At 60.3% G+C, this 23,038-nt stretch overlaps 3 protein-coding genes across 16 annotated transcripts; 2 read left to right on the plus strand and 1 right to left on the minus strand.

The window, feature by feature from the left end:
* The first annotated feature begins 2,432 nt into the window (after positions 1-2,432).
* Positions 2,433-7,380, plus strand: IGFALS (insulin like growth factor binding protein acid labile subunit). 3 transcript variants are annotated; one of them, XM_039731725.1, is made up of 3 exons: positions 2,434-3,301; positions 4,216-4,506; positions 5,082-7,380. In XM_039731725.1, exons 2-3 carry the CDS (start codon positions 4,491-4,493, stop codon positions 6,893-6,895), a joined length of 1,830 nt encoding a protein of 609 aa, XP_039587659.1. In that variant the 5' UTR covers positions 2,434-3,301; positions 4,216-4,490; the 3' UTR covers positions 6,896-7,380. The 3 variants fall into 3 exon arrangements, with proteins under 3 accessions (XP_039587661.1, XP_039587659.1, XP_039587660.1); XM_039731726.1 differs by having other exon boundaries at positions 2,434-3,238; XM_039731727.1 differs by having other exon boundaries at positions 2,433-4,506; positions 5,085-7,380.
* A 702-nt stretch (positions 7,381-8,082) lies between these two features.
* NUBP2 (nucleotide binding protein 2) lies at positions 8,083-13,674 on the minus strand. Of its 3 annotated transcripts, none has more exons than XM_039731772.1 (7): positions 13,624-13,674; positions 12,264-12,382; positions 10,466-10,664; positions 10,086-10,240; positions 9,814-9,924; positions 9,471-9,540; positions 8,083-8,900 (listed from the first exon to the last, which is right to left on the minus strand). In XM_039731772.1, the coding sequence occupies exons 1-7, from the start codon at positions 13,640-13,642 to the stop codon at positions 8,758-8,760; spliced, it is 816 nt and encodes a 271-aa protein (XP_039587706.1). In that variant the 5' UTR covers positions 13,643-13,674; the 3' UTR covers positions 8,083-8,757. The 3 variants fall into 3 exon arrangements, with proteins under 3 accessions (XP_039587706.1, XP_039587705.1, XP_039587707.1); XM_039731771.1 differs by lacking the exon at positions 13,624-13,674 and adding an exon at positions 12,840-13,409; XM_039731773.1 differs by lacking the exons at positions 9,814-9,924; positions 13,624-13,674 and adding an exon at positions 12,840-13,414.
* Positions 13,675-13,977: 303 nt separating this feature from the next.
* Positions 13,978-22,532, plus strand: SPSB3 (splA/ryanodine receptor domain and SOCS box containing 3). Of its 10 annotated transcripts, none has more exons than XM_039731751.1 (7): positions 13,978-14,040; positions 16,212-16,339; positions 18,196-18,376; positions 18,983-19,170; positions 20,621-20,723; positions 21,124-21,249; positions 21,486-22,532. In XM_039731751.1, the coding sequence occupies exons 1-7, from the start codon at positions 13,986-13,988 to the stop codon at positions 21,830-21,832; spliced, it is 1,128 nt and encodes a 375-aa protein (XP_039587685.1). In that variant the 5' UTR covers positions 13,978-13,985; the 3' UTR covers positions 21,833-22,532. The 10 variants fall into 10 exon arrangements, with proteins under 10 accessions (XP_039587685.1, XP_039587687.1, XP_039587690.1 ...); XM_039731753.1 differs by having other exon boundaries at positions 18,199-18,376; XM_039731756.1 differs by lacking the exon at positions 13,978-14,040 and adding an exon at positions 14,051-14,074.
* The last annotated feature ends 506 nt before the right edge of the window (positions 22,533-23,038 follow it).

Consider the following 23,038-nt stretch of genomic DNA (forward strand, 5'->3'; position numbering starts at 1 on the left):
AATTTTGTGTCGGGCAACACCACAGAAAGCGGATTCGGGCTGAGAAATTAAATTTTGGGGTGCCACTGAATCTCCACCACCGCTCCGGACGAAAGCACACAAGCCCACAGAGCCAAATCCCGGCTCTGCCTGAGGGGTTTCACCCGGGTACCCCTTAAACCCAGCCCCGGAGCGCGGCTTTGGGAGATGGAACCGCTCCTAAACCCGCGGAGCTGCAGGGGGGGCAGTCCCTGCACCGAGCCCTGCCAGCCGTGCCAGCCGTGCCAGGGTCACACACGGCCCCGTGCCCCCCAGGGCACCCCGGCGGAGCGGGGGAGCAGCCGCCCCTCCCCAGCTCTGGCAGAGCCGCACGGGCTCGGCGCAGTGATGGCTCCATCTGGCTTCCAGCACCAGCACAGGGGCTCCGAGCCCGCTCCGGGACTGCCAGGTTCATCCCGGGATGCCAGGGGAGCACACGGACACCCGGGATGCCAGGGGGGCACACAGACACCCGGGATGCCAGGAGGGCACAGTGATACCCAGGATAGCACACTGATACTCGGGATACCCGAGGTGCCCGAGCCTCGCTGCCCAGGGATGGGGAATCCTCTGGGCACCCACCGATCCCCCCCAGCACATTTTCTCTTTATACCCAGCCTAAATCCACCCTCTCTCGGTTTAAACCGGCACCGTTTCTCCTGCCTTGAGGAACAGCTTCCCTGTGTCACTTTTCCAGGCCCCCAGGCTGCCACAGGGGATTGTCCAGGCTGGACAGCCCCAGCTCTCCCAGCCTGGGCAAGGGAGAGGAGGAGGGAGCTGCAGAACCTCTCTCACCACCCCAGGAAGAGCAGGAAAGGTTCTTCCAGCCCCCAGCCATCTCCAGGGTGCCCTCGGGATCTGCTCTGGCCCGCCCAGGTCTGCCCTGTCCCGGGCTCCATCCTGGGGTGGGTTTGTGAGCTCTGGGGGGCTCAGGGGGGAACATCTCCCTGCCCTGCTGAGCACCCCTGGTGATGCACCCAGGGGAGGTTTGGTTTGTGGGTTCTGTGGAAAACGGATTTGTAGGGGGTTTTTAGGGTTTGATAGAAGGTTTACAGGTGTTTGTATGTAAAATTTGAGATCAGAAACGCCTCTCAGTAGCCCCATCCCTGGGTCAGAAGAGGGTATTGTCCGACAGGCTGCCAGCACCCACTGCCACCCCACGTCCCGTCTGTCACCCCCGGCACCTCCAGGCGCTTCCCTGCGGGGCTGGGAGGAGATTTGGGATGGGGCAGGCGGGGAGGCGCTGGAGGATGGGGTGGGGCTGTGATCTCGGGCAGGAGGAAAGCTCTGCTCCCTCTGCCCCATCCCAGCAGGCTGCTCCCTCCGGGCCGGCTCTGGAGAGCTGACATGGCACACGGAGAGCTGACATGGCACACGGAGAGCTGACAGGGCACACGGAGAGCTGACATGGCACACGGAGAGGTGACAGGGCACACGGAGAGCTGACAGGGCACACGGAGAGCTGACAGGGCACACGGAGAGCAGCACCCCCCGTCCCTGCCCGCCCTGGCACTGCCCTCAGGGTGGCTCAGGCACGGCCGTGCCTCCCTTCCCTGTGTTCTCCACAGTTCCACTGTGCCAGCCGCTGCCCTCCTGCCCTCCCTGTGCCTCCAAACCCCGCTCCCAGGGCCCCTCTTCCCCACACCTCAGAGTCTGGGAATTTCCCCATCTTTGCCTCCAGCAATGGCCCTGACCACCCTGAGTCACATCCTGGGGACGGCCTCACCTCTCCAGTCCAACCAGTCTGGTGCTGGTGACACGGTGGCCACGTGTGCCACCAGGGCAGGCACTGCCATCCCTGGAGCTCCAGAACATCGGGCACCGTTCCCAGCCTCCCACACGAGGCTCTGCAGCCGGGGCACTCAGAGATGCCCACGGGGACCTTTACCAGCAGCAGGGACCAGGGTGAGCGTCAGGCACAGTGCCACCCCTGGGGCTGGGCCCCTGCTGGTGTCCCCAGCAGATGGCACGAGCCCTGTGGTGCTGGTGTCACCCCTCCCCTCTCGCTGGGCACGGTTTTGGTCCTGAACGAGGAGCAGGAGCGCTGGCTACCCTCGCAACACGAGATGCCCTCCTCCAGACAGGGACAATATTTGGCAAGATCTGCTAAAAATACTCCCTAACTCAGCAGTGACAGTGCCACACGTGTCACCTCCCGGCTCCCCAGGGCTCCTTGGGTGGGTGCTGTCCCTGCTGCTGTGCAGAGTGGCCCTGGTCACTCGCCCTGCCTGGTGGGGACCTGCCGGGCTCCCACAGCAGATGTGGCCCAGCACTGTCCCCTCCCCAGGCCGGCCAGCCCGGGGACAGAGCAGGGACAGCAGGGACAGCTGGTGGCATGTCCCACCCCTGGGGAGGGACCTGCAGGAGCTGCTGGGGAAGGTAAATGATTCCTTAGAGTTTAAATAGGTTTAAAAACTACTTTTTAATGATTTTGCTGCTTTTCCTAATACCATTACAGCCTTCTCCATGGCAACCAGGGAGGGGCTCAGACTTTGGCCCGGGCTGGAGTTTATCTGCAGGAGCTGGAGGGGTGGGGGGTCACACAGGGGGTCCACACCAGCCAGGGACACGCTGGGGAGGGGACAGGCGTGGTGGGGACCCAAAGCCAGGTCCCCACGGGGGCACATGGGCAGCAGGAGCAGCAGGGTCCCAGCACCTCCTGCCACAGGACCCATGTGGGGACGAGGCTGCCAGGGAGGTTCAGGGGCACAGACAGGCCTGGAGGAGATGCCTCAAGGATCTCTAAAGGTGGAGATGGGCCCAGCTCCTCCCTGCACCACAACCACTCTGGGAAGGGATTTCCCTGTTTCCCTCCTCAATTTCCCATTGCATCTCATTTGATATTTCCCCAGGGAGGGTGCTGGAGGCAGGGATAAACCTGCTCCCAGCTGCAGGCAGGGCTTGTTTAAACTTCCCAACGAGGTTTTGTGGGTTTTGGCTGGCTGACCTGTGCTGGTTCAGCTCTTTTTGGCTTCCAGATTGATTACACCTTGTGTCAATATGTGCTCAGTGCCTATTAGTGGGTGCATGTATCCCTATCTCTCACTTCTCCCTCCTGATCTATAAATTCCCAGAAGACAGGATTAAAATAGAGGGGGAGGAGGATTCCACTCGGGGCCAAAAGGGAAGAGGGAAAGCAGAGCCTGTGGGAAAGTTGGGTGGTGAGGCTGGAGCCTGGATGTCTCTCTCCAACTCCTTTCCACGGGCATGGCAATGCCGGGTGAGGAGCCGAGGTGTGGCCTGGGAGCTGGGGAAGTGCCAGGCTCCCAGGGGAAGGGGCAAGGTGGGGCATGGTGGGGTGCCCGTGGTGTGGGAATGGTGGGAGTGAATCCCTGCTCCTCGCAGAGCAGCCTGGGGAGGCAGGGCTGGGAAGAGCAGCTGCAGGGCAGAGCTTGCTGCTCCTGGAGCTGAGGGTGCCCGTGGTGCCAGCCTGGTGCAGCTCCAGGGAGGAGGGGACAGGGGAAGGCTCAGCCATGGCTCTGCTCTCTGGCCTCAGGGCTCCTCTTGCCGGGGCTTTTTCTTTCTGTTTCTTTCCTGGAAACTGGTGAAAGATTTCTGTGTTGGAGCCTGGTGGGGAAATAACCTGGGACACAGGATGGGGTCAGCGGCCTCCCAGGGTGGTTTTGATGAGCTGCCAGGGGCAGAGTGTGATCTGCCAGCCCTGGGGCATCACCCGCCCTCATCCCACTGCCTGGGGGCTGGCAGAGGAGCAGGGGACCCCCAGGGCCACCACCCCAGCAGGGGGACCCTGGCTGTGCTCTCAGTTTGGCACAGAAGCACTGGGCACAGCAGGGTGTAGAGCTCCCAGCACCATTCCCACTCACAAGGCAAGACAGGAGGGAAAATGGGAAGATGCCCACGAGGGGCTGAGGGTTCTGCCCTGAGGTTTTTAGTACCACACAGGGAAGTTTTTTCCCTTTTCCCAACTCATTTCCCACTTGCATCACCATAAACCCTCAGGTGTTTCAGCCCACCCTGCACTAAGGCTGGTCCCCAAACCCTTAACCCCGGTGTCCTGTGGATGCTCCAAGCCCCAGAGTGTGGTTTTTGTGTCCTGATGGAAAGTGAGGACCCAGTGCCAGGGCTTACCCAGGGCAGGGCAGGGCAGGGCAGGGTCCGTGCTGCTGCTCACACCCTCCAGGAGCTCAGGGCACGGAGCTGGGACACCCTCTGAGCTTGCCCCATTCCTCCCTCCAGGCTCAGAGCCCACACAGACCCCATCTCTGGCAGGACCCCCCTCTGCAGGGCCCCCATCAGGGTCGGGACATCTCGTTGCGTGTCCTTGTCCCGAGCTGCCCCAGGGGCAGTCCCGAGGAGCCGTGCCGGTGCCACTGCCCCGGCCGGGCCAGCAGCAGTGGGGTTAAGCCCGGCCGGGCGGGTGGCTGGACAGGCGTCAAGGTGGTTGCTCCATCCATCCCTGCGCAGTCGGAGGGGCCGGAGAGCGGAGCGGGAGCCCTGCCCTGCCCGCCGCCATGAGCGCAGGCAAAGGTGAGGCTGAACTGCCCGGGCCGGGCTGGGGGGACACGCGGGGACCGGGGGGACACGCTCAGGCTCTGCCCGGGCTCCAGTCACCCTTTACTCTGCTCCTCCTCCACTGCTCACAGGACATTTTGGGGGCCCCGAGCTGCCTGGGGGGCTGCAGGCACGGCAGGGCAGAGCCCACACCTGGCTGGGCAGCGCAGGGATGGGCAGGGACCGTGGGACCGGGACCCTCCGGTGCCGAGCGAGCCCCGGGGGCAGCCGGGGAGGAGCGGGGACAGCGGTCTGGGGGCCTTTCCCAGGACAGGGAGAAGCTGCCGCTGCAACATGGAGATGAATTTCGGGGGGTCAGAGCAGTGCCAGCAGTGGGGGGTGATCTCGGAGCGTTTCCCAAGGGATCCAGCCCCTGAAAAGCCCCGCAGCTGCCCCGTGTGCGCAGCGGGCCGGGAGTGACCCCTTCATCCCCCCGAGCCCCGGCGGTGCGGGCACCAAGGGGTCCCAAGGGTGCCCCAAGGGTGTCCCAGGGGTGTCCCCTAGAGCAGCCCAGCCCGGCACTGACGCTGTCCCCTCTCCGCCACCCCCAGCAGGCATCCCCCTCGTGCTCCCCCTGGCCCTGCTGCTGGCTGCCGCCTCGCAGCCCCCCGGGGGGGACCCCCCGAAGGAGCCGGGGGACGGCGAGGCTCCGCGCTGCCCCAGCCCCTGCGCCTGCAGCCTGGACGATTACAGCGAGGAGCTGAACGTCTTCTGCAGCGGCCGCAACCTGAGCCGCCTGCCCGAGGACGTGCCCCCCAACGCCAAAGCCCTGTGGCTGGACGGCAACAACTTCACTCTGCTGCCGGCTGCAGCCTTCAGGAACCTGTCAGCCCTGGACTTCCTGGACCTGCAGAGCAGCCAGCTGGGCTCGGTGGAGCAGCACGCCTTCCACGGGCTGCGCAGCCTCTACCACCTGCACCTGGAGCGCAACCGCCTCAGGCACCTGGCCCCGCACACCTTCCTGCACACGCAGAACCTCGTGTCCCTCAGCCTCAACAACAACCACTTCAGCAAGGTGGAGGAAGGGCTCTTTGCCGGGCTCTCCAACCTCTGGTACCTGAACCTGGGCTGGAACTCGCTGGTGGTGCTGCCCGACAAGGTGTTCCACGACCTGCCCAACCTGAGGGAGCTGATCCTGGCGGGCAACAAGCTGCCCTACCTGCAGCACCAGCTCTTCTGCAGCCTCACCGAGCTGAAGGAGCTGGACCTGAGCGGGAACGCGCTCAAGGGCATCAAGATCAACGTCTTCGTCAAGCTGCAGAAGCTGCAGAAGCTGTACCTGAACCACAACCAGATCACCGCCATCGCGCCCCGCGCCTTCATGGGCATGAAGTCCCTGCGGTGGCTGGACCTGTCCCACAACCGCCTGGTCTCGCTCTACGAGGACACCTTCCTGGGCCTGCTGAGCCTGCACGTGCTGCGCCTGTCCACCAACGCCATCACCAGCCTGAGGCCCAGGACCTTCAAGGACCTCCAGTTCCTGGAGGAGCTGCAGCTGGGGCACAACCGGATCCGGGGCCTGGCGGAGAGGACCTTCGAGGGGCTGGGCCAGCTGGAGGTGCTGAGCCTCAACAACAACCAGCTGCAGGACATCAGGGCCGGGGCCTTCCTGGGGCTGCACAACGTGGCCGTGATGCACTTGTCTGCCAACTGCATCAAGGTCCTGCCTGACTTTGTCTTCAAGGGGGTCACCAGGCTGCACAGCCTGCACCTGGAGCACAGCTGCGTGGGCAGGGTCCGGGCCAACAGCTTCTCCGGGCTCTCCAGCCTGCGGCGGCTCTTCCTGCAGCACAACAGCATCTCTGTCATCGAGGACCAGAGCTTCAGCGACCTGCACGAGCTCCTGGAGCTCGACCTGAAGCACAACAGGCTGAGCCACCTCTCGCCCCGGCTCTTCACGGGGCTCAGCAACCTGGAGTACCTCTTCCTCTCCTCCAACCAGCTCCTGGACATCTCCCAGGACACCTTCAGCCCGCTCCAGAGACTCTTCTGGCTCGACCTCTCCCACAACCAGCTGGAGACACTGGACAACAGCGTCATCTCCCCCCTGGCCAACCTGCGGCACCTCAGCCTGAGCAACAACTCCCTGGAGACCTTCTCGGTGGCATTCCTGTGCCCTCCCTTCACCCTGGAGCAGCTGTGGCTGGGGGGCAACAACTGGCACTGCAACTGCTCCCTGAAGGGCCTGCGGGACTTCTCCCTGCAGCACCCGGCCGTGGTGCCGCGCTTCGTGCAGTCGGTGGCCGAGGGGGACGACAGCCACGTCCCCGTCTACACCTTCAACAACCTCACCTGCCTGCAGCCCCCGGGCCTGGCGGGGCTGGACCTGCGTGACACTGCCGAGGACAGCTTTGCTCACTGCTGAGCCGGGCTGGCCCTCCCAGGGACCCTCATCCCGGCCCCGTGGCCACCCCGGCCAGAGCACGGATTTGCCACCGCCTCCAGCAGCCGCCCTGCTCAGAAGATGTTGGATGGGCAGCAGCCCCCTGGGCTTCAAACTGAGTATTTCAGTCCTTTAATATTTAAATAGCAGCCCCCAGGGCACAGCGTGGTTGCTCCCAGCTCCCAGCAGGAGAATCTCTGGCTGGGGGAATGCTGCACCCCCAGCCCTGCAGCCACAGCAAGGGGCAGCCCTGCCCAGGCCAGGACTTTTATGAGACAAAACAAAGAGTTTTCCTGCCATGGAGCAGTGGAGAAATCCTAAAAGCCCCCCCGAGCTTAGGGAAGGGGCAGAGGACTTGCTGCAATGATTCCTTGCAGCAGCAGGTGTAGGCAGGGCACAGAAAGGCACTGGTTGCTCACCTGATAAATGGCAGCAGACAAATAAACCTTTGGAGCTATTGCAACCCACCTTGTAAGTTACGTTTTTTCCAAAGCTCGTGCTGCCAGTGGCTGGGATTTCTCCCCAGAACCCCTCGGGGTGAGGGATTCAGGATCCCAGGGGGCTCCCAGCATTTCCTGCAAGCCTTGGGGGGGTGGCTTGTTCCCAGGGAGGGAGCAAGAAATGCCCAGCTATCCCACAGAAGCCAACAGCCCTGACAGATTCCAGCTACTGCCCAGCTCTCCAAATCCCAGATAAGTGTCCAAAGGTCAGACAAAATTTTCCTGGAAAATTGCATGAGGGGAAACCTGCTCGGGTGTCCTTGTGCAGTGGGAGCAGGGCTGGGTGCTGCTCCTGCTCCTACCTGCTGGAATCCAGGCTCGTTAGTGGAAATCCAGGATTTCCCTGCCTTCCCAAAACCTCACAGCGAGGGGGAGTCCCAAAGGCAGAGAGGGAGGCAGGCAGGAGCAGCTCAGAGAGTCTGTGAGGGAGGGAGGTGAGATGCAAGGCCACCACCTTCATGGCTTCCCCAGCTTAACTCAAGTCTGCCAGAGGAGGGCAGCTCCCGTGGGAGCAACAGTCCATGGGAAGAGGGGCAGGGAACAGGACACTGGGAAGTGGAAGAGGCAGGAACCACCTGGGGACACAGAGGAGCCCCAGGCTGGGGCTGGAGAACAGCTCCATGAAGGGCTGCCAGGGCTGACTCACAGCAAGACAAGGGACAGGCTGGATCCTGATGCTGTTATAGGAGAGATTTAGCTGAATTCCATCAAGGAAACCAGGGAACAGCAGGAAGCACCTTGATGTATGTGAAAGGCCAAGACTCAGAGACACAGCGAGGCCTGAAGCCATGGAAAAACAGAAGTTTCACAGACCTGCATTTTAAGAAAAGGGTTTACTGCCTGGAACCTTGAAAAATATTCCTGAGTCACAGAAGCCCAGCAGGCCTGAGGGCTCCTTCCCAGCACGATGGGATGCAGCTCCTGAAGGTGCTTCCTCAGCCCAGCCCACGCTGTGCTGTGCCCTCATGGCCCATCAGGAACCAGCCAGCCGGGAATTCCGAGCTCAGGGGCCTGGCCTGGCTCCACATGGGAGCACCCAGCACGAGCCAGCCACTGAAGCAAGGCCTGTGTGATCCATCAGGCAGGGGCAGCAGAAGGCAGCAGCACATGGAGCCATGATCCAGGTGACCAGAACCATGTGGGAATGCTCAGGGAAGAACAGCCTGGACACTGCAGCTCCAGAGTCTCTCTGAGTATGAGGGGATGTGGCTTCTTCCCTCTGGGACTGCCAGCAGCAGCAGGAATCTGTGCTCCCCCCCTCACACCCCAGCTTGAGTTGAACAGTTCCTGCCCCTTCCCGCTGCTGGGCTGCCAGCCTGGCACCAGTCCAGCTCCACACCTGCCTCAGGAGCTCCTCTGCGATGTGTCCAAGATCTGCTGGGCAATGTGAGTCAAGGCAGGGAAGGCAGAGCTCTTGGGAAACTCCTGGATGAAGTCTCTGCCTTCTTCCAAGCTCTGGCTGAGCTGGGGGTCCAGGGGGACGCAGCCTGTGGGACAGGGGAGGGAGAGTGAGAGCTCGCTCCCTTTAGGGCCCAGGTCTGCAGCCAGGGATAAAACACACACTGCCACAGTCAACTCCAGGGACGTGGTAGGGAAGAGCCCCCACTGCCCTCCCTGGGCTCTCCAGGAGATAATTCTCACCTCCAACCACTTCCTCTGCCTCCAAGACCCCGCCCCACCCTGGTGCTTCATGAGAGGGGCTCTCCCACCTGATCCCAGCCCTGTCCAGGGATGGGTTCAGCCCTCAGCCCCATTCTCAGGAAGGTTCCAGACATTCCAACATGGTTCTCATGCATCTCCAGGCCTGTTTATACCATGACCACGATGTCACCAGTCAGAGCACGCTGCTGGCATCACCACCTCTGCCCCAGCAGGGCCAGGGGCCCACTGTGAGAAGTTGGGATGGCAGAGAAGTAAAGCACAAACCTCAGCTCTGCCCAGGTGCCTGGGGCTCACAGCCCAGCGCCCCTGCCCCCGTGCTGCTCCTTCCCTGTGCTCAGCCCTCCCAGAGCACCACGAGGCAGCCCTGGGCAGAGCTCTGCTGCACAGCCACTCACCCAGGAAGGGCACCCCGGCGTGCTTGGCCAGCTCCTCGCCTCCCCCTTTGGAGAAGATGTTTGTGCATTCCTGAGGGAGGAAGAGCAGTGAGTCAGGAAGGCCAGAGCCCTTGTGAGAGGGCAGGAGCTGAGCAGGGCCAGCTCCCCTCCACCCTGCAGCCCCAGGCATGCCCTGTGCCCTGCCCTCTCCCTCCCCTCAGGACAGCAGAGCCCAAAGCTGGCAGCTCTCCCCTCCCTGGCTCACAGCACCACCCTCATGGCACTTCCCAATTCTCCACCCCACCAGCACAGGGAAGGGCCCAGAGCAGCCCCAGGGCTGCACAGGAAGGTCAGGAGGGCTCACAGAGCAGTGGGGGCACACGAAGCCGCTCATGTTCTCCACGATGCCGAGGATGTGCAGTCCTGCCTTCCTACAGAAGGTCAGCTCCCGCCTCACGTCCCCCACGGACACAGCCTGAGGGGAACAGCAGCCATTGGGGTCCCTCTGGCCACGCCGACTGTGCCCCCAGAGCACATGTGTACAACAAGCATCCACAGTCAGCCCTGGGCAAACCTGGGGTGCATTTCCCCCCTCCAAACGTGCTGCCTGCCAGGAATTCCAGCTCCGTGTCCCACCTGAGGCGTTGTGACCAGGACTGCCCCGAGCAGCTGGAAGGGCCTCAGGGCCTCCACGGTGGAGATGTGCTCGTCGGACGTGCCCGGTGGTGTGTCCACGATGAGGAAGTCCAGCTCCCCCCAGGCCACGTCGGTGACAAACTGTTTGATCAAAGCTATGGAAATAAAAGGGGCAGATAAAAAACCCCAAACCACAACGGGCTTGGGAGGTGGCACAGGGAGAGGGGACAAGGCTGTGCTGCACTGTCCCCATCCGAGTGACTTCAACCCACCCTCGTGGAACAGCAGCTTCATTCCCCCAGGGAATAAGCTCTCCAGGAGGCAGCAGCAGCTGCAGGAGGGCTCACAGGAGGCTGCCCAGCAGCAAGCCCCGGCGTTACCGTTTTTCTTGGGTCCCCTCCACACCACGGCGTCGTCCGGGCGCTCCAGCAGGAAGCCGATGGACATGAGGGCGAGGGCCTTGTCCTGGCCCACGAAGACGGGCACCCAGCCGCTGTCACACTGGTGCACAGCGCTGTCCTGCACCCTCAGCATGCGCGGGATGCTGGGCCCGCACAGGTCCACGTCCAGGATCCCCACCTGGGGACAGGCACAGCCTTCAGGGCGGGCTCAGGAGCCCCCGGGCACCCCGATTTGGGTGTTCCACAACTGCCACCTCACTTCTCTGCACACAGAAAAGGCACAGCTCTTCCCAAGAGTATTCCTGGGTTTTGTCGGAACCCAGAGCATCTCTCTGGATGCCCTGGATGTCTCAAAGCCCTGGCAGGGGCTCGGAGACCCTGGCAGGAAGCCAAAGACACCTGGAAATTCGATCTTAACTCATGGAGCAAATTGCCAACCTTATATAATGGATTACAGGCCACACAAGTTTAAGTGGCACAGTAGTAGGAATCACAGGGTGAAGGAAAAAATTTTGGAGCACTGTACAGGGGGGTTTTGAACCTTGTACAGGGGGGTTTGAAATTCTATACATGGAGGTCAGGGGTTTCTAAGATGGAGGGATTTGGGCATGCCCTGTCCTTCTTTCTTCTCCTTGGCATCCATGTTCAGGATGATGTTGGCATGTGTGGATTGGTTCATAGGGAAAGTGCACTTGCCAACAAGAACGAAAAGTATTGGAAATTAAAGGTAAATATCTTATACGTAGTTTTCACTATAAAAGAGACAAGCACCCCGTGGGCGGGAGAGAGTGCCCTTGGCTGTCTTGCTGATCAGACCTTGGCTGGACAGACAGAAAAACTTTGTAGATAAGGAACAATAAACCCAACTGAAGAGCAAAAGCAAGAGTCCAGACTCCTTCTTCAGAGCGCAGCCTGCCCAGAACCACCTTTTCCTGTGCTGGGGCAGAGACCACTGACAGCCAACCCCGGCAGGGTTTCACATTCTCTGAACGTCAGAGAAAGAAAACACAATTCTTACCTCACTTGCTGTGCCTGTGTTGTGCCAAAGCAGAATGCAATATAGAGATTGTTTACCCACAGTGATGGTGTTTTGTTTCCTTGGCCTGTCAGGGCCAAGTGTGTGTGTGAGTGTTGGGTCTGTGGGCTGACAGTCATGAGATTCTGTGCAGCTGTCTGCAGAGCTGAGTGCTTGGCAGATTCAGTTTAGATGAAATGTAATTTAGTGTACCATAATATAGTATAATAAAGTAATTAGTTAGCCTTCTGATAAGATGGAGTCAGATGCATCATTCCTCTCCTTGTTGGGGGTGCCCTGGATCTGATACACAACAGCCACATTTGGAACACAAATGCTTTAAATTTCATATCCCTCCTGACCTCCTGCTCCCCAAGGAGCATCCCCTGGGTGTTTCCAAGTGCTTTATGCCAGAACCCAAGTGGCACAGGCTGCACAGAGCCTTTAGAAAGGTCCTCAGGGAATTCAGTCTGTCCCCTGCCCACACATTTCCTTTTTATCCCCATTTAACAGTCCTTGAGCTCACCCACTTCACCCCACAGAGGGAGTGACACCACAAAGCAGCAAAGTCACGTCCCAGTGCCAAATTCAACAATAAATATTGGGTGATTTAATAAAATAGACAAAGGAGAAATGAACTGCAGTACCTGAACTGGATCACACTATCACAAATCACATTTTCACAGAGAATCCACACACTGCCCCAGCCCAGCTGAGGGCAGGAAGGGAAGGGCAGAGCCAGCTCCCCAGAGGCTCACTCACCCTCTTGCCGGCGTGCAGCAGCGCCAGGGCCAGCTCAGTGGAGAGGGTGCTCTTCCCAACGCCGCCCTTCCCCGACAGCACCAGCAGGATGTGCCGCACCCCGGCCAGGTTGGCTCTCTCTGCAGGGAACAACCACAGAACCTCGGTGGGGAGGGAGCCAGGGATCATCCAGGGCAGCCCCTGGCCCTGCACAGACCCCCAACAACCCCACCCTGGGCATCCCTGGCAGCACTGTCCAAGCTCTCCTGGAGCTCTGGCAGCCTCGGGGCTGTGCCCATTCCCTGGGCAGCCTGGGCAGTGCCAGCACCCTCTGGGGATGAACCTTTCCTGATCTCCAACCCAAACCTGCCCTGGCACAGCTCCAGCTGTTCCCTGTCCCAGGATCATGCTTGGGAGGAGCTGCTGAGCTCTGCCCTCAGTGTGAGGCAGTGGCAAGGAAGAGCTGGAGGTGCCACAGGCTTTTTGTCATCACAGGCAGAACACTGAGAACAATGGCAATGATCCCCGTGTGCGGGGAGCAAAGGCTGCTCCCGATGACCTCAGTGGAAATCGGGCAGCAGAACAACAAACACGCACGGGGCTGGTGAGGCTGAGCGGGCATGGCCCGAGGCTCGGTGAGCTCAGGCCCTCGGCGTTTCCTCCCTCCGTGCCACACCATCGCTTCCTGCCGGCCCCTCGCTCCTCTCCAGCGCTCCCCGCTGTGCTGTCAGCGCTCCCGGCTCTGCTCTGGGCTCAGCTCCGCGGAGCAGGCAGCGCTCGGCACCGGAGCTCCCGGCCCGGGGCAGCACAGGGGCGGCCGGGCCGCTCCACCACAGCCGGGGAACGGCACCGACCCGACCGGGCACGGAGCCAACGCGCCGGGGCTGGCCCGGCAGCGCAGCGGCGGCATGGAGCCCGCACGCACCATGGCAGAGCTCATCCGCGCCTCCGCCGACGGTAAAGGGCACGGGCCCCAAGCGGGGCGGGGGAGAAGGGCCCGGGAGGGGCAGGCGAGGCCCGGCCCCGAGGGGCTCCGGGGACACCGCCCGGCGACAGCGGCAGCCCCGCGCTGTCTGCCGCGGGAGCCGGGCCCGGGCTCCTGGCAGGGCTCAGCGTCCCTCCCGATCAGCGGTGGCCGCCGCCCACGGGAGACCAGACCAGACCGGCCCGGCCCGGCCCGGCGCGGCGCGGCGCGGCGCGCCCCTCACCAGGAGCCAGGCCGAACACCGCGACACCGGCTCGGCCCGAGCACCTCGGAACTCCGCGGAACCGGGCCCTGACCCCCGCTAGGCCCGGTCATTCGGCTGGGACGTCCCCCGGGAGGCGGGCAGGGCCCCCCCGGGCCGAGACCCCGGTTCCCCGCGGCCGCTCCGCCGCTCACCCCCAGCTGTCTCCTCCATGTTGCCTCCCCGCACCACCCGCTTCCGGCTTCCGCCGGCCCACGGCCCCGCCCCCTTAGACTGACAGGTGATGTGCCCAATCGAAAGCCGCATTTTCACCGGAGAGCCCGCCCTCCAATGCTTTGCAGCCAATCTACTTCTCGTGCTCCCTTCGCATCAGCCAATGGACTTAGTGCTTTCCCTTCGCGAGCGGCCGCCCAATGGCGCCGCTCTCTGGCGATTGGCACACGAAGCAGCCAATAGCGCCGGGTTCTCTTAGACCCCGCCCCCTTCATCCCCCCCTCCGCCTGTGAGTGACAGATGACTCAGCCAACAGCGAAGGGGCGCGGCGCGGCCGCAGCCAATGAGCGCGCGGAGGCGGTGCCGGGAGCGGATTGTTTATGTCCCGGGAGAGGAAAGTAGGTCAGAGCGGCGCGGGCCGGGCCGGGGCAGGGCGGGCCGGGCCGGGCCGAGCCGGGCCCCCCGCCGTGGTCCCCCCGCGCCGCTCGGTGCGGGGCTGTGCGGGTCACGCCGCAGCGTCGCCTCGGGCCCTCAGCGGCAGCGCTGCCGCGGCAGCAGGAGCGGGACAGGCCCGTCCCCGCTGCTGGGGCTGCTCCAGTGCTAGGGGCAGGTCTGCTCAAGCAGGACATGAGGGGCTGGGGCATGCCCAGGGAAGGGAACAGAGCTGGGAAGGGGCTGCAGCAACAGGAGGGGCTCAGGGAGCTGGAAAGGGGCTCAGCCTGGAGAAAAGGAGGCTCAGGGGGGACCTTGTGGCTCTGCACAGCTCCTGACAGGAGGGGACAGCCGGGGGGGTCGGGCTCTGCTCCCAGGGAACAGGGACAGGAGGAGAGGGAACAGCCCCAAGCTGTGCCAGGGGAGGTTTAGGTTGGATATTGGGAGAATTCCTTCATGGAAAGGGTGGTCAGGCACTGCACTGCTCCAGGGCAGTGGTGGGGTCCCCATCCTTGCAGGGATTTAGAAGCCGTATGGATTTGGTGCCTAAGGACAGGTTCAGTGCTGGGGGAATGGTTGGACTCATTGGTCCAAGAGATCTTTCCCAGCCATAACAATTCCATGTCTGAGTGTGCCCTCAGTGCTGGGATCTCTGTGCTGGCTCAGGGAGGAGCAGGGCAGCTCTGTTGGGCTGCCGTGGGTGCTCAGCAAAGCTGCAGAAGGGTTTCTGCCGTGCCTTTAGGTGCTTTCCCAGCACGGTGGCTTCAGCAGGTGGGATTTCAGAGCCCTTCAAAGCATCCATGAGCAGCTGGCTGTGCCTTGGCCTGGCCTGCTTTTCCAGGAGCTGCTGTCCCACTGGGGACTGAGGCACGGGAGGACCTGGGCCAGGTGCTTCATGGCAGGCTCTGGTCCTGCTTTTCCAGGAGCTGCTGGGGACTGAGGCACGGGAGGACCTGGGCCAGGTGCTTCATGGCAGGCTCTGGCTCGGGGCTGAGCTGAGGGAGATGGTTCAGGGGTTACAGCCCTGAGGCTGCCTCTTGGTGGGGAGTAGAATCCTGCAAAGATAAACTTCAGGCAGATGAGGCTGGAGCTGAGGTTCCCTGTCACATCCAGTGCAGTGGCCCTGTGTGGGAGCTGGGAGCTGCTGTGCCTGTCAGGCTGTGCCCAGGGAAGGAGCCTCAGGAAATCTGAACAACATCCCTGCTGGGCTGGCAGACAGGCGGCTGCTTCTGGTGCCCTGTGCAGGCTGCCCTAGAACAGAGGCTGGACAGAATAAAGAATAAAGCAGGGACTTATAAAAAGCCTCAATGGATCCACCTTGGGCAGCACAAGAGCCCAGCCAGGCTGCACCCAAGATGAACCAAAATGGTCACAAAATGCATGACCACTCATGGGGTCTCTCGCAGCTGGGACAGGTCTGTCACAACCCTGGTTTCCTTCCAGTGAGCAGGAGAGTGGTTTGTGTTCCTCTCCAAGCACTGAGAGCCAAGTCTTCCATCAGAGGGCAGTTGCAGGTGGAGACAGCTGGGCTGCAGGGGCTGGGGTGGTGCAGGTGGCCAGAGCCAGGACAGCTGCTGGAGGGTCCCTGGGCAGCAGGGAGGCTGTGTCTTGGAGCAGCCTGGCAGGGGCTGGAAGGAGATGAGCTGGAAGGTCCTTCCAAAAGGACTTGGGCATTCTGACAGCCCTGAAGCTCCCCAGGCCAGCTGAGAGCTGGCTGCTGGAGGCAGTTCCTGCAGAGGGGCACCACGGCTGGATACTGGGAGCGTTCCTCGGGCCAGGTGAACGCCTGGCTCGGGGAGAAGTTCACCCTGGGTGGAGAAGGAGGTTGAAGTTTGGGGAGGCTCTTCATGCGCGTGATGTTGTGCTGGTGACTGGCGCGTGGCAGGGGTGTAACGTGTGTGTGTTCCCCCATCCCTGGCATGTTCCCTCATCCGCGGCGTGTTCCCCCATCCCCGGCGTGTTCGCGTGTTCCCCCATCCATCCCCGGCGTGTTCCCCCATCCATCCCCGGCGTGTTCCCCCATCCATCCCCGGCGTGTTCCCCCATCCATCCCTGGCGCGTTCCCCCATCCCTGGCGCGTTCCCTCACGGCGCGTTCCCCCATCCCCGCGCGTTCCCTCACGTTGTGTTCTCCGCAGCCTACCTGCGTGGGGCCGGCATGGCGCGGCGCCCGCGCAGCAGCCGGGCCTGGCGCTTCGTGCTGAGCGGCGTGCGGCGCGAGCCCGAGCGCGGCGCCCGCGCCTGGGGCTGCGACTCCGACGGACAGGTACGCTGGGCTGGGGGCTGGGGCCGCAGGGTGGGCGTGCTCGGGGTCCCAGGGAACAGCTGAGACTCTTAACTCTGTGTTTCACAAGGCTGTTATTGTATTATGATATTATATTGTGTTAAAATGCTATACTGAAAGAATAGAAAGGATCCATCAGAAGGCTGGAAAGGAATGAATAACAAAATCTCGTGATTGCTCACAGCCTCAACACGGGTGGCTGTCATTGGTCATCAAGTAAATAAAATATCATGGCTACATTCTCCAAATTATGTTCCAAAGCAGCAAAACATGGAGAAGCTGAAGCTCCCCAGCTTCTCAGGAGAAAAGATCCTGGCTAAAGGATTTTTCATAAAATATGTCTGTGACAACAGGGGATGTTTCCTGTCCCTGATATCAGGTGTGAACTGGCCAAAAGCAGGAAGGGTTTAGTAATGGTCAATATTGATGCTAAACTAAATGCTTTTTCAAGCATGGAATGGGTGTGTCATACATAAAGGACATACAATATTTTTATAAATTTGGTTTTGGAAGCAGAGCTCTAGATAAGTGTTTGAAGTGGATCAGTTCCCTGATCTGGCTGGCTGTGCTCCTGGGCTGTGAGAGGCTTGGAGATTGTGGTGGAGATTTCAGGGCAGTGTCTTCAGACCGAAATTTCCTCACATTTCCTGCTCTGCAGCATGACCCTCAGCTCTGAACCTGGTCCAGGTGTGCTGGGGATGGGAACACAGCAGGGAGAGCAAGAGTAAAACACTGCAAGGAGTGACTGACTCACCTCTGCCATCCTTCCCTATTTTCCTAATTCTTGAGTGTGTGAGTTGAGTTCCCTGTGCAGTGGTGGGGACTCAAGGAGCTGCTCCAGAAGCTTCAGAGCGTACACTGAAGCCAGGAGGCTCTCCAGAGCACAGTGTCCAAACCCAGGCACTGTGCTCCCAGAAAATGAGCAGTTTTCTGTCCCTGTAGCCAGGGGAATGACAGGATTTCTAGGCAGCAGTAGCTGGGAAAGTTAGAAGTTAGGAAAGACAGAAGGCAAGCTCTTGTGTCTGCAGGCCAGAGAAGGAGGCTGGGCAGTACATATGTAAGCCCAAGTAGTTTCAATTCCCTGTCTTACACAGCTGCAAGAACATTAATTTAAAGGATTTTTGCCATTAAATACTGCTGACCATAGGGGTGAATAACAAGCAGGTGCACCTGAGCAGCACGTAAACCTAGAGTAACTGCAACCAGTGGTGAGAGAATCCCTTAGGCAGCACCATAACACAGGAGTGAAACTGGGCTGTGACTCTCACCATGTCCAGTCCAGGATCACTGTGGTCTCTTGGCACTGGGGAACAGTAAATCAGGTTTTTGTGTTTATGGAAGTAAACAAAAGCCCTTTACTCCTGCCCTGGGTGCCCCGTGGGCCTGTCTGCAGCTCTGCCCTGAGGGGCTGCAGCCATGCTGCTCAACTAGCTCCCTTTGTTCTGCCCCCTCTCCCTTCTCCTGCTGTGCCTCCCAGCCTCTTCACAGCCTCTCCAGAGCAGTGCTTGGCTCTGCTGTGGCTGGAACCTGGCTGGTGAAAGCCAAAGCTTTAGCACAGAACTTCCTTCAGAATGTGTGTGTTCCACACTTGGGCTGTCACCCTGCTGTGACAGCTCCGTGTCCCTGGCAGGCACACAGAGCATCCTGCACCGCAGAGTGCTGAGAGGTCCCTGCAGCTCAGCAGGCTCTGTCCATGTCCCAGGGCAGGGTAGTTCCATGGGCACAGCCTCCCTGTGTGACAGGAGCCTGGGGATGTCCAGCAGAGCCCTCAGGGAGCTCTGCCAGCCCTGCTCCTGTGCCCAGGGGTGCCCAGCAGTGAGCATTCCTGTTCTCCCCAGCAGCACAGCGACTCGGATTCGGAGCCCGAGTTCTCCTCCCTGTCTCCCTCCATCCCAAGTGCCATCCCTGTGACTGGAGAGTCCTACTGCAACTGTGAGAACCAGAGTGAAGCTCCCTACTGCTCCAGCCTGCACGCCCTGCACCGCGTCCGCGACTGCCGCTGCGGCGAGGAGGACGAGTGTAAGGGGCTGGGGAGGGGGGCCCTGCAGTGTCCTGTGCCCAGCATTCCTTGGTTTGCATCCTGAGGCACAGGAGGGTTTCCAGCCCCTGCCTGCTGTTGTGTTTCCAGGGTCAGGGCTGATGCTGTTATGGCATTGTCAGCGCTCACCCCTGGGACCTGCTTTCCAATCCAGCTTAGGCCCCAGTGAAACAGAGCCCGTGCTTAGGGCCCTCCTGGTCCTTGCAGGGGCTGGCAGCGTGCCTGGCTCTGAGCACAGGGTGGGCTTGGGCTGGGGGGAGAGCCTGTGGCAGGGCAGAGTCACCCCTTGATCCCATGAGGAATGTGGGGAGAAGGGAGGCTGTGCCCGGTGCCAGCCAGAATTTGGCCTGGTGAATGCTGACAGCTTTGGAGCACTGATCCATCCCTGCTGGGACACTGCAGAGTATTTCAGGCCTCAAGCAGGTCTCTGATGTGCACAGCTGAAGATTTATCCTCTTAAACAATAAGAGAAATAGAAACAAACCCACTGGCAGGCCTTCAAAACAAACATCTGGCTGTGCTTTGGCTTGGGGCTCATTCCCTGAGGGTCTTTGCCCATCCTCGTCCCCTCTGTGCTTCCTCAACAGATTTTGACTGGGTGTGGGATGACCTGAACAAGTCGACGGCCACGCTGCTGACGTGTGACAACCGCAAGGTGAACTTCCACATGGAGTACAGCTGTGGCACGGCCGCCATCCGCGGCAACAAGGAGCTGGCAGAGGGCCAGCACTTCTGGGAGATCAAGATGACCTCCCCGGTGTATGGCACTGACATGGTACGTGTGGGGCACGCAGAGATGCCCAGGAGTTTGGACAGGGTGAGGTTCCACCGTGGCAGAGGAGGTTTGAGGCTGGCTGGGAGTGCACAAGTCCAGGGGGAGCTGATGAGATGCATCCCTGGGATCTGAGGGAACTGGTGGATGAGGTGGCTCAGCCACTATCTGCTGTGTTGGAGAAGCTGTGGGAGTCTGGTGAAGTTCCCAGTGACTGGAAAAGAGGAAACATAGCCCCCATTTTTAGCAAGGGAAATAAGGAACATCTGGGGAAGTACAGGCTGACCAGTCTCACTTCTGGGCCTGGCAAACATGCAGCAGATCCTTTTGGAAGCTATGAAAAGGCACATGGAAAATGTGGATGTGATTGATGACATCCACCATGGCCTCACTAAGGGATTCAGTGCCCTGTGATGGGGTTGCAGTGTTGGTGGAAGAGGAACTGATCTCATCTACCTGAACTTGTGCAAAGCATTTGTTGCTGCCTTGCTTGGCATCCTTGTCTCTAACCTGGAGAGGCATGGATTTGACAGAGGGACCACTTGGTGGATATGGAATTGTCTGGATCATCACATGCAAAGAGTTGGGAGTCGACAGAGACCAGTGACAAGTGACATTGCTCAGGGGCTGGCACTGGGGACATGGACAGTGGGACCAGGCACCCCCAGCCAGCCTGGAGCTGACAGCCAGCTGTGTGGGGAGGTGACAGCCTGGAGGGGAGGGGTGGGGCACCCAGAGGGACCTGGACAGGCTGGAGAGCTGGAGCCATGGGAAAAATGTTGAACAAGGCCCAAGTGCCAGTGCTGCACCTGGGTCAGGGCAATCCAAGCCCCAGTCCAGGCTGGGCAGAGATGAGTGAGAGCAGCCCTGGGAGAAGGACATGGAGTGTTGGAGGATAAGAACTGGACCTGCCCTGGCTGTGAGCACCCAGAACCCCCCTGTGCTGGGCTGAGCCCCAGTGTGGGCAGCAGGTGGAGAAGGGGGAATGGCCCTGGCAGAGGGCAGGGCTGGATGGGATGTTGGGCAGGAATTGTTCCCTGTGAGGGTGGGCAGGCCCTGGCACAGGGGGCCCAGAGCAGCTGTGGCTGCCCCTGGATCCCTGGCAGTGCCCAAGGCCAGGCTGGGCAGGGCTGGGAGCAGCCTGGGACAGTGGAAGGTGTCCCTGCCATGGCAGGGGTGGGATGAGATGAGCTTTAAGGTCCCTTCCAACTCAAACCATTCTGTGACTCTGTGACAGGACAGTGACCTCCTCCAGCATTTTAGCTGCACCTCCTCACTTAGGAAAGGAAATCAGAGCTGGGAGTCTTTAGTTCCACCCTGAAACCTCTGACTTGGCTTCAACAACCCCTCTGGCTGCTTTGGGCTGAGCCAAGAATAGGAGGGAATATCTGGAGGTGGAATTGGTTGTGTATTGTTGCTTGAAAAGACACTGAGCTTGTGTTCTGCCTCACAGATGGTGGGGATTGGGACGTCAGACGTGAACCTGGACAAGTACCGCCACACCTTCTGCAGCCTGCTGGGCAAGGACGAGGACAGCTGGGGCCTCTCTTACACAGGTAACATGGCCAGGGTGGCTGGGTGGGCAGCAGTGGCACAAGAGGTGCCACCAGGCCTGTGAATCCCTTTAAGGACACCAGAGCAGCTGCTGGCAGCTCACAGCCCTTGGAGTGTCTCTCCTGACCCACTTGTTGCAGAGCCCTTAGACCTGGTGTGGGACCCTGCCAGGGCACTACTGTCACATCAGCACTTGGGGGTTTCAGTGCTGCTCCCCATGCTCTGGAGTTGTAAAACCTCACTTTTGCCTTTCCACCAGCCCCTCTGGGAGGGGAGGGCAGGGCTCAGAAATGCAGGGATGTTTTTGGCACTGAGCGAGGCTGTACCAGCAGCATGGGAGTTGGGATGAATTGCTGGAGTGCAGGTTTTCCACAGAATGCCATTTTTTGGGTGTGTTTTCAGGACTGCTGCATCACAAGGGGGACAAAACAAACTTCTCCTCAAGGTTTGGCCAAGGCTCCATTATTGGGGTGCATTTGGACACGTGGCACGGGACACTGACGTTCTTCAAGAACCGCAAGTGCATAGGTGAGAGCCAGGGATGGGGTGGGAGCAGCTCGAGTCTGGCTGCAGCAGAAAACTCTGGCAAAGCAAGGTGTGAAGTGAGTGGGAGGAAGGTCACGTTTCTTGTTTAATAGATTGGGATTTTGGAAAGCTTTTCCCAACAGCTTTGCAGTTAATGGCTTTGGGGTAGGCGGGAGGGGGGAGATTCCTCTGTCTAAACTAACGTGCCCTCCCTGGTTCTGTGCCCTGTGCCCTGGCAGGGGTGGCAGCCACAAAGCTGCAGAACAAGAAGTTTTACCCCATGGTGTGCTCGACGGCGGCCAAGAGCAGCATGAAGGTGATCCGGTCCTGCGCCAGCCGCACGTCCCTGCAGTACCTGTGCTGCTTCCGCCTGCGCCAGCTCCTGCCCGACTACGTGGACACGCTGGAGGTGCTGCCCCTGCCCCCAGGACTCAAGCAGGTGCTGCACAACAAACTGGGCTGGGTCTTGAGCATGAACTATAGCACATCGAAGCCTTCCTCCTCCTCGTCCTCGGGGAGTGACTCGGACAGCTCGTGCGGCTCGGATGCCGAGGCCTGCCAGAGGAAGAGGTGCAGGAGGACATGATGGCTCTGCACACCACCTGGGGGGCGTTTCTTGTGTTGTCTGCAAGGGCCAGTCAAGCCTGATGCACCTCTTCCTTCTGGGGACATCCATTTCTATGTGTTGGCAAAGATTTCTTCAGTGCTGTGGAAATCTTTGGCCTCGACATCCATCACAGGCACTTAGAAGAGCTGCTGCTCCAAGAGATGCCAGTTCTGACACAAGAAATTTGTGGTGAAATATCTGAGCTTCATCTCCTGACTTGCTATGGAAGCCAGCACCTCTTCCTGAAGGATCTCTCTTCTCCCTGTTGGCACAGACAATGTTTAAGAAATTTGACTTGATGACAGGAGTTGGACTTGATAATCTTCATGGCTCCCTTCCAGCTCAGGATGTTCAGGCAGTCTCCTGGTTGGAGTGTGCTGGATTCCAGTCAGACACAGGACCTGACTCGCTGAGCCACAGTCCCAGGCCATTCCTCTCCTCTCTGTGTGTGTAGGTTTGGTGTCTGCCATGACCTCGTCCCACTCTGGGGCACAGTGGAGCAGCAGCTGCAGGGAAAGGGCCCCCAGAGACACTGCTGGGAGCAGGGACAGGAGCTGAGCTGTGCCTGGTGTTCCTCGAGCCCCTGGGACTTTTAATTGCTTTGCATGTTGGTTTCTGCTTCTCCTCTGTCCAAGACTGTGCTAAACTGTAACAATAAACGTAGAAGCTGTCTCTTGTTCCTCTTGGGGCCCTTGAAGGCAGGAGGCTGCAGGTGCTTGTCAAAACTAGCCTGGGCAGCAGCGTGGAGGGGAGGTTTTGGGTGCAGCAGTTGTGTGTCAGAGCTGCAGGAGGTGAAGGCAGCAGAGATGTCCTTGTCTCTGCCCTGTGCAGGGCTCTGGTGCTTCCCACTGAAGCAGAAGTCTGGCTGGGGGGATGTTCAGTGGAGCCAGGCTGATGCCTGTGGCTGTGCACTGGAAGGGGGGCTGCAGGGGTTATAGTGCCTGTCCTCTGGCAGGCCATGCTGGGAAAAACACCCCAAACCCCCACCCCAGAGCCTGGCAATCAGAGCAGTCCCTCCACGACTCTGTGGTCCTGCTGAGGGGAAATGCTGGATTAGGATCTGGACGAGTGACTTACTGTGCTGTGGCCTGATGCCACTGCCAGGGAATGGGCTCTGTGCTCCCACAGGCCTGGTGCCAACCAGGGCAGTCCCTGCAGGGCCTGTGATCAGCCCAGGGGCTTTTC

This window comes from Passer montanus, unplaced genomic scaffold, assembly GCF_014805655.1.
Source record: "Passer montanus isolate IOZ18808 unplaced genomic scaffold, ASM1480565v1 scaffold8, whole genome shotgun sequence".
NCBI lineage: Eukaryota > Metazoa > Chordata > Aves > Passeriformes > Passeridae > Passer > Passer montanus.

Coding starts and splice junctions, on each gene's coding strand:
- SPSB3 (XM_039731751.1), top strand. CDS start 13,986: ATGAGCGCGCGGAGGCGGTGCCGGGAGCGGATTGTTTATGTCCCGGGA. Junction 19,171..20,620: donor CGGTGTATGGCACTGACATG/GTACGTGTGGGG, acceptor TCTGCCTCACAG/ATGGTGGGGATTGGGACGTC. Junction 21,250..21,485: donor CAAGAACCGCAAGTGCATAG/GTGAGAGCCAGG, acceptor GTGCCCTGGCAG/GGGTGGCAGCCACAAAGCTG.
- NUBP2 (XM_039731771.1), bottom strand. CDS start 12,921: ATGGTGTGGCACGGAGGGAGGAAACGCCGAGGGCCTGAGCTCACCGAG. Junction 12,383..12,839: donor CGCTCAGCCTCACCAGCCCC/GTGCGTGTTTGT, acceptor TGTTCCCTGCAG/AGAGAGCCAACCTGGCCGGG. Junction 9,925..10,085: donor TCCTGGTCACAACGCCTCAG/GTGGGACACGGA, acceptor TGTTCCCCTCAG/GCTGTGTCCGTGGGGGACGT.